At 46.7% G+C, this 8633-nt stretch overlaps 1 protein-coding gene across 2 annotated transcripts; it reads left to right on the top strand.

The window, feature by feature from the left end:
- Positions 1-2176: 2176 nt before the first annotated feature.
- On the top strand, positions 2177-5969 carry LOC136530462 (uncharacterized). 2 transcript variants are annotated; one of them, XM_066523195.1, is made up of 6 exons: positions 2177-3013; positions 3724-3799; positions 3907-3960; positions 4333-4496; positions 5159-5335; positions 5423-5969. In XM_066523195.1, exons 1-6 carry the CDS (start codon positions 2601-2603, stop codon positions 5637-5639), a joined length of 1101 nt encoding a protein of 366 aa, XP_066379292.1. In that variant the 5' UTR covers positions 2177-2600; the 3' UTR covers positions 5640-5969. The 2 variants fall into 2 exon arrangements, with proteins under 2 accessions (XP_066379292.1, XP_066379291.1); XM_066523194.1 differs by having other exon boundaries at positions 3680-3799; positions 5423-5968.
- The last annotated feature ends 2664 nt before the right edge of the window (positions 5970-8633 follow it).

The following is an 8633-nucleotide window of genomic DNA, read 5'->3' on the forward strand; positions in this document are numbered from 1 at the left end:
GTCCACCTTCTTCTTCTTCTTCTTCTTCTTCTTTTTATGAGAATGCACCGGCTGGTTAGCAGTACAGGCCAGGGCAGCCGCGGTCATTTGCCACTCCCATGCTGACTCGGATCCCACCCGAACTGACACGCTGTCGTGCCACGAGTGCAAAAATGGTAATTCTGTATCTCTTCTCTTCGTTGCGTGCCAAATTCGTATTGCCAACCGTTAGAGTGAGATCTCAGGAGGTGCCGATTCTTATAATGGTAAAAAGTTAAATCTCCCGTAGATAGAGGGCCGAATGGTACACCGTGACTTGACCGAATCTGCCTGGAGGAGAGGCCGATAGTTTGGAGTATTTTTTTTCAGACCTGTGAAGACAACTTTTGTTTACATCGGTTTTGGGCCAAACCAGGTGTAGAATTATTTGGCTTACCGGTCATCCAAACATGTAATGCGGTTGTGTCGGGAAAAAAAAATCGGGCTTAATTTACACCGGTTTCGGCCCTAAAACTGGGCTTCCAATAAGGGCCTTAGTAGTGGATAACATAATAATTCCCTATGATATTATCGTAAAAAATGCAAAAGTAAAAGGACGTTGACCTACAATATATATAGAAGTGCAAGCATGCTCAAATTTTTATTTGCCTTCCCAAACAAAGTGCGCCTACAATATAAATAAAAGCACAAGCATGGCAAAATTATGATATCATACAAAGATGCAAAAGTAAACGACTGTGTTGACCTACAATATAGAAGTACAAGCATGCTAAAATTTTTATTTGCCTTCCCAAACAAAGTGCACCTACAATATAAAAGCTCAAGCATGGTAAAATATTTGCCTTCCCAAACAAAGTGCACCGCCACTCCGTTGAGTAATTATCCATCAACTCAAATAGTCAAATGTGCATACCTCCCATCATATATTGCACCAATAATTTAAGTTGGAATGAGTTAATAAAAAAAGTGAGAAGTGAGAAGAAAATAGATCATCTCATCTCTCAATCCAAACTCACCAATAGATTGTCATTAATTTCATTTTTTTCTCTTTGGCGCCACCGCTGTGACACTGTGAGCGTTTGCTGGGACATCCGACGCGGTGATGCCAGCGAGGACGTCGCTAGTGCCTTGCGGGAGGGGGCAGCGATGACCGACCGGGTAGTACACCGAGATGGCCAAGTTTATCCTTATCCAAACAAGATAATGTGTAGGGCTAGGTTCGGATCCTAATCCAAAGATTATGAATTTATGATAGGTTGATTAGGTTCCTCCACACTTCGAAATAAATAGAACGGCAGGCCATTATCAGGACTCGTTCAACTTTTTCCCGCAGCGTACGTCGTGTTCGCTGGCTTAAAAGCCGTACTTTTTCAGTCAACACACAGTATTTTTCTCTCACAACAAATCAGTCAACAGTAATATCATCGTCTACTCGGTGATATCAAGTCTCAATCTTTGCTCAAGCGTCCGCGTCTGGTACGAATCATCCAACACTTCGAGCTCACGCGTCCGCGTTCTATCCTATTTCAATACGAAGCCTGGATCGACGTGTCCATGCTCGATAGAAAGTTCTAGAAGTTCACACATCCACGTCCGAAAACTACCCCGGTACAAGGCACGGATAAAAAAAAGATTTGACAACACGCAAACTACCCCTCCTTCCAGATGTATGGGACTCGCGCACGAGGACGTGAACAAAATCGTGCGGCAATTCAATACTCCTGCCAGCCTTGACGGTCAACATGCCCCTACAAAAAAGGGTTAGAAACACGCCCTGTTGCTGGCTTGCAAATTGCAGAACGCCTCGTGCCTCGTGGGGGTTGGCCTGGGTGTGGGTCCTTGGCTTGGGATGGCATTGGCGCCGGCGCCGGCGCCGGGTCCCACACTCCGTCCCCATCCACACCGCTAAACCCATCCTCCGACGATTGCCAACCGCCGATGGCGCGCAAGCAATTGGTCTGTTCGCTTGTCTGAAAGTACGGTCGGTTGAATGGTCGTAAAAAAATACTGTTTTGTTGAAAAAATACAGTATATAAACTAAGCGAACACGACGATTAATGATGCCTTGTCAGCGGTCGCACCGCGCCCGCGCGCGGCGGCAATGATTAACCCGCGCAGCGATAACCATCACACGCCCCTAATGACCGAGATTACGATTACTATCCACCCCGCTGTCTCGCCCCCCCACCCACCCGTTCCCATCCATCCCCCAGCGCCGCTGCCACGTCGTCGCCCACCAACTCACCGGCGAGGTTTAGGACGGACTCGCCGCGGCGGATGCCGTATATATCCGCGCGCCGAGCTTGAGGGACGCCCCCACCACCACCACCGCCCGGCCGCCCCTTCCCCTCGCAAATCACCAAACAGCCCCTCGTCGTAAAAGGAAGGAGACGAACGAACGAGGCAGGGGAAAGGGGAGAAGATTTTTCAGATTTTGCGGCAGCGACCTACCCAGCTCCGCGAGAGAGACCGACCGAACGAGCGAGCGGCAGCAGCTACTTTCCCCTCCCCCGGCATGACGCCGCATCTGCCCGCCGTCGCCTCCCCCTCCTCCTCCTCCACGACCACCACATCCCGCGCCGCCGCCGCCGCCGCCTACCACCACCACCACCACCTGCTCGATGCCGCCGCCGCGCCGCCGTCGTCCTCGCCGCACCAGTACCGGAGGCGGAGGCGGCGCCGGGTGCCGGGGTGCCTCCGCCCGCGCCCGCCGCGCGCCGCGTCCGTCCGCTGCTGCGCCGCCGCGGCGCCCGCGCCGCAGGCGGCCGTGCCCGCGGCGGCCACCACGCGGGTCTTCGTCGTCTCCGACCTGCACACGGACTACCCGGAGAACATGGACTGGGTGCGCCGCCTCCCCGCCGAGGTCGGGGCCGGCAAGGGGCAAGGCGTCGACGCGCTCGTCGTGGCCGGCGACGTGGCCGAGACCAGGGACAACTTCGCGCGCACCATGGAGGTGCTCAGGGAGCGATTCGCCGCCGTCTTCTACGTGCCAGGGAACCACGATCTCTGGCTGCGCCGCGAGGGCGGACGCTACGTGAGTCCATTTCCTTTGCATCACTTCCGTTAGTCGATGCATTTCTTCCTTGTGCTGCAAGCCAGGTGTTTGACGAAATGCCTTGGCGTACCTATTACGGCATATTATGCTGTTTTGTTAGTCCACTCTGATGGTTTGAGCTAACCCAGTAATTCCACTTAATTTTTTTATCCAATGGTATATTGCAACGCTTGCCTGCATAGTCTGTCTCCCTGTTTTATTTAGGAGGCCTAATTTTAGACGCACTGCAGTGCAGAGTTTACCAATGAGGTTTTCATTTTGCTCATTGGTTTGTAGCAGTCCCGTCTATCTGAACTGCATTTCAGTTGTAAATGTTGTTTTGTGCTGGTAATATTCTACTTGTTTCTTGACAGAAGGGTTACCATAGCGCTTAGATTAGTTGTTGCCGCTTAGTTCCTTTTAGTAACTTATGCAAATTATTAGCTGCTTTGGTTCCACACATGCTGCAAAGTGTTGGCTCAATGAAAAATGAAATGTGGGGTTGTATTGTTAGATAAAGGATAGCTTAAGTGACAGTACATCACATTCTTCTTTGACTACATCATTCAGCTTTTCCTTTTTCACGATATCAATACAGCATTAACCTTATTTGCTAATATAAATCATTGGTGAGGCTCTCTCAGTTACTCAAATTATTCCTTCCAGATGGATTCGCTGGAGAAACTGACTGCATTGCTTGATGCGTGTAGTGAACTGGGTGTGGATACAGGCCCAAGAACAATAGGTGACTTGGGAATCATACCATTGTTCTCATGGTATCACAAGGTTGTTTATTTTTCTTGCTTCATTAACATTTAATATTTTGTCCAAATTATAATGCACTACTTTACTAGAATTACCCCGCTTTCTCATCTTGCTTAATTGTCCTCCAGAGCTTTGACAAGGAGAAGGATGTTAACAGTGTGCGTGTCCCTTCGCTAGAGATGGTAGGTTGGTCTTTCCCCCAATACATACTCATTTGCAGAACACCATTAGTTACCAAGTACTGTTACTTAGTGCAGTTTAAGATATCTTGAATTATATATTCCATATCCTCAAGGGGTTTGCTTGATTTATTCTGCAGAATTAGATATCTCAATATCAGCTATTTAAACCATGAGCACCAAACTAACAAACTAGCTATCCAAACTATAATGTTCAATGAGAAATGTAGCATGCATACAAGCCATAGGCACAAATATTTACTGGTGTGGACAAGCAAAAACAATCATGCGCTCTTTCTTGTTTTCTTATGTAGAAAATTGCACGATTCCTCATGATATCTTTGAACTTATAGGTTTACGGTTTTGTATAATCAGGCTTGTAAAGACTTCCATGCTTGCCAATGGCCTTCAGACCTGACAAATGATGACGAGGCTCTTGCTCTTTACTTTGACAAGCTGAATGACAAGAATCATGATGCTATTGAAGAAGTGAAAAGTAGCAGCAAACAAATATTAACATTTTCACACTTCGTACCAAGGTGCATTGTGCTCCTGCTACCTAAACCTTCCATTTTTCTGAGCTTCTGTTTGATATTTGTTTGACCTTCGGTTTTGGGTATGCTTGACTGAATTACTTGTTGAAATGCAATTAGTGATAGCCACCCAATAAATACCTTTTTTGCTGCTTCCATTCCTCCTAGCATCTCAGTTTGTCTGTTGCATCTCTTTCTTGCTTTGTCAGCATCCTAAAACATTTATATTAATTATTATTGGTCAGTGTGTTTCATTTCTTGTTGCATTTTTATGATGAAAATGCCTCAAAGAGAAACCATCTTATCAATCAAGGTGCCAACTTGGAAGCAACATTTGTATCTCAGTATCTGCACTAGGACTTCACGTTTGCCTCTTTTTTCACCCCAAAGGAAGACATTTTATGTGGTTGTGTGTGTAGCATTTCAATTGCAAACCACATGGTGGAAAACAGTAGTTTTCATACTGGCTGTCTAATTACATGAAATTGCAGATATACCAGCAATTGTGAATCTGTGATGGAGGCTATCCTTTACCTAACTGGATAGTCTTGCCCCTGCTGTATTTATGTTTTCAGTGTTTTGAAATTGCCATTCAACGTTTAGGATGTCTTAGTATACATTCATGAAACATCAAGCCCAAAACTAATGTCTTCTATACGATACTGCAGGCAAGAGTTGTGTCCGGAGAAACGTATGCTTTATTACCCATACCTTCCTAAGGTCATTGGCTCTGATTTTTTGGAGAGGAGGCTGAGAGATATACACAGCAACAGAAAAGACGGAGCAGCTTGCCATGTTTTTGGGCACACTCATTTCTGTTGGGATTCTGTGGTTGATGAGATCAGGTACTGATCTGGTGGTCTGGCCATTTCTGAGATCAAGATGCATGATGATTATTCTAACTCTAACGATATAAAATTCCTCCAATGCAGGTATGTGCAAGCCCCTCTGGCATACCCTCGAGAAAGAAAGCGTCGGATGAACGGTGAAGGCTGGCTGCCATTTTGTGTATACCGTGACGGTTTCAACCCAGAAATATATCCAGCATTGTGGTCAGACTACTACAACAAGAACAAAAGGGAACCCGAGAACACTCAGCTCGCGCCGTGGGTTGCCAGCCATTTTGCCAAGTACCACAAGTTCCACTGACCCTTTCTGAGTTCCCTTGGCTTTTTGCCGAAGTGGATGCGGTTCGTCTGTTCAGGATGGTGTTGAAACCTGCATTTACCAGGGAAAAGGAGATATTGACGTTTTACCTGTACATGATCTTTTTCTTGTTTCCACTCTTACCATAACTTTTGGGCAAGTAAGCGCCAGCCTCTGTTCGTTGTATGTTGCAGAAATCTGAATAATGTGTATAAGATTCTTCAAAGCCTTGCTGCAGAGATAGTGAAATATAGCTGACTCTGTTCATCTAACAAGCACCATCTGTCCATTTGACTTCTCTCTAGTGGAGTTTTTAACTGTAAATCACAGATAATCAGCCTGTTCGCTTGCTCGTATCTGGCTTATAAGACATGGTTTATTAGGCAATGAACAATATTTTTCTCTCCCACCAAACCAGTCAATAGTACTTTCAGCCATGGCTTACAAGTCAAACCAGCCCAAACGAACAGGGCGAATTCTGCTTCACCCTCATTACTATTTTAGGTTATTCTTAATGGGGCATTCGCAAATCATTTGTCTAAAATCTGTGGAGGAAGAGGATTACACGTGGCTGGCGCTTGCCTCCATTCAGGCTTGGGAAGGGAAAGTTCGCGTCGCGGGGCATCATTCCGCCTTTCCCATTCCTCCGATAGTCAGGCTATGTTAGGCTATGGATTGGAAGTAGGGGACAGAAGCAGATGAATCTCATAGTTCAGTGAATGTGTAAATGAATAATGGAATGAAACGGACCAGCGATCGATTTCATTGATGTCCCCCTCCGGCATATCGCCGGAAGCCCGAGGTGGAATAGACCGAGTCCTCAAGGTTAGGGTCTCCGTGCCAAGTTTTTTGGTTTTGGTGATTTATCTTCTTCTCTCCGACGACGGCGAGAGGGTAAGGGTAGAATCGTTTTCTCCATGACGGTTCTGTTGAAGATGAGGGCGACTACTACGGTGTCAACATCCTTACCGGTACGACGACATGAAGACTTTTATTTTCGGACGGCGATATCAAGGCGGAGATGGTGTCGTCGCCATGGAATAATTTTCTCCGGTTTCTTCTCTGTTTTATCGTGGTTAGATCTGGCCACGATGAAGGACTAGGGAGAATAAGGTTCAGATCCGTCTTACTCATTCTTCGGTGAATACATCAGAAAAGAAGAAGTTTCTCAACTTCGCCTACATGAATGTTGGCCGCCGTTCGTTGGGCATATGTTCTTAGGCCTTTTGCCTAGTGTTTGTCTGTGCGGTCATCCATACTGCAAAGCGTCATACATGTTTGGTTTTGAGATCTAGTGCTATTCACAGCGTGGGTATAATTTAGATGAAAATTAGTTTCTGGATATTTGTGTAATCCAGAGTGCTTGTAACGTATTCACGTACCCAGCTATTACCTAATACAATTCTTTTTTCGTCGCAAAAAAATAGGGTGAGAGGAGGTTGCACTTGTGCCGTTGCGCGGTAGTCGTCTGGGGCCCTGTTCGCTTGAACTTATCAGCCGTACCGTTTCAATGAAATAACAATATTTTTCTCAAAAAAAAATCAACATCAACATCAGCATCAGCATCGCCCGTTTTTCGAGCCAGACAAACCGGGCCTGACGCAGGCGGGGATAACACACCCACTGCTACTTCCACTGTGGGCCTGTGTATTTGCTGCTGGACGTTCGTTCATGGATGCTTCGCTTAGGCCCAAGGCCCACAGTTTCTTAATAGAAGAATAACAAATATATGTATTGTTTGCTAAAAAAACAAATATATGTATTGAGGTCAATTCTTTTCGGATACACGCTAACTCTCGGATGTCCGGACGAACACCCGCAGCTGCTCTGTTTCCTATGCGTAGCGAGCGAACGGCGCGGATGTACCTCGGCTTGCTGCGGGGCCACCATGCGAGCATCACGCTGCCATCGGCCCACCAACCGCGCTTGTCAGGTAGGGTTTTCCGTCCGAGCTCGAACTATTGCTGCAAGATGGAGGGAAGGGAAGGGAGGGAAGAGAGAGAAGAGGAGAGGAGAGGACGAGGTGCGCCGCTTGAGGTAGGAGCCAAAGCCCTGCGACAGGCTGCTGTCCGCCAGCCAGCGCTATTGCAACATGTTCAACACCCGATTTACTTTTGAAACATCCATATAAAACATACAACATACGTCCGAAGACAGATGAAACACTCGAAACATGTGTCTTAAGCATTTGCAAAAAAACCTAGAAAAACACTTGAAAAGTCATTGCAAAACATATGCAACATCTAGATAAAACACTTGCAACATAAGTGTGAAAAATATGCAACATCCAAATACACGCACTAGCAATACGTTTGAAAAAACAGATGAAACATTTGGAACTGACGCTTGTAACATACATGTATAGCCATTGCAACATATGCAACATCATGATCTACTTTTGCAACATCCACATGAAGCTTTTGTAATATACTGATGCCGAACTCCCCTTCCCTCTCAGTCACACATATACGCAACACCATTTGTGGGCCTCGGGCTAGCCCGGCCCCCTGGCAATGGCGTGCTTTTCGAGCCAGCCCGGCATGAAAAACGGCCCGACAGACCGTGCTTGGGTCGTCCGCCAGGCACGAACCCACCTCAACACAGCCCGGTGGCACACCTGGCCTGGTCGTGTCGGGCTGGGCCGCCCGAATGCTCATCTATGACGTCATGTACATACTTCCCTCTGCTCCGTATAGGTGTGAATCAGTGAATGTATGTATTCTATAGGTGTTGTGAATACATTGTCAGTGAATGTATGTATTTTATAGGTGTTGTGAATACATTGTATAGGTGAGGATGTCGCCTCATTTGCCATGTGCGACGCGCCGATGAGATCATTTCAGTGTCGTCACCGATCGTCCAGACCACCATACCAAAACTATAGGTAGGGCAGTGCGAACGTCCCATAGCTGAGCCATCTCCGATCCATTTGCCAATGAGTACGAAAAGTTGACAATCAGAACCAGCCAGATACGATACTATACAAGTCCTGCCTTT

Source organism: Miscanthus floridulus, unplaced genomic scaffold (genome assembly GCF_019320115.1).
Source record: "Miscanthus floridulus cultivar M001 unplaced genomic scaffold, ASM1932011v1 fs_13_1_2, whole genome shotgun sequence".
NCBI classification, from domain to species: Eukaryota; Viridiplantae; Streptophyta; class Magnoliopsida; order Poales; family Poaceae; genus Miscanthus; species Miscanthus floridulus.

Bases quoted from the DNA above. Each gene is read 5' to 3' on its own strand.
- LOC136530462 (XM_066523194.1), top strand. From the start codon at position 2,495: ATGACGCCGCATCTGCCCGCCGTCGCCTCCCCCTCCTCCTCCTCCACG. The intron at 3,014-3,679 runs GTGAGTCCATTT...TATTCCTTCCAG, and splicing joins GCCGCGAGGGCGGACGCTAC to ATGGATTCGCTGGAGAAACT. The intron at 3,800-3,906 runs GTTGTTTATTTT...ATTGTCCTCCAG, and splicing joins TGTTCTCATGGTATCACAAG to AGCTTTGACAAGGAGAAGGA.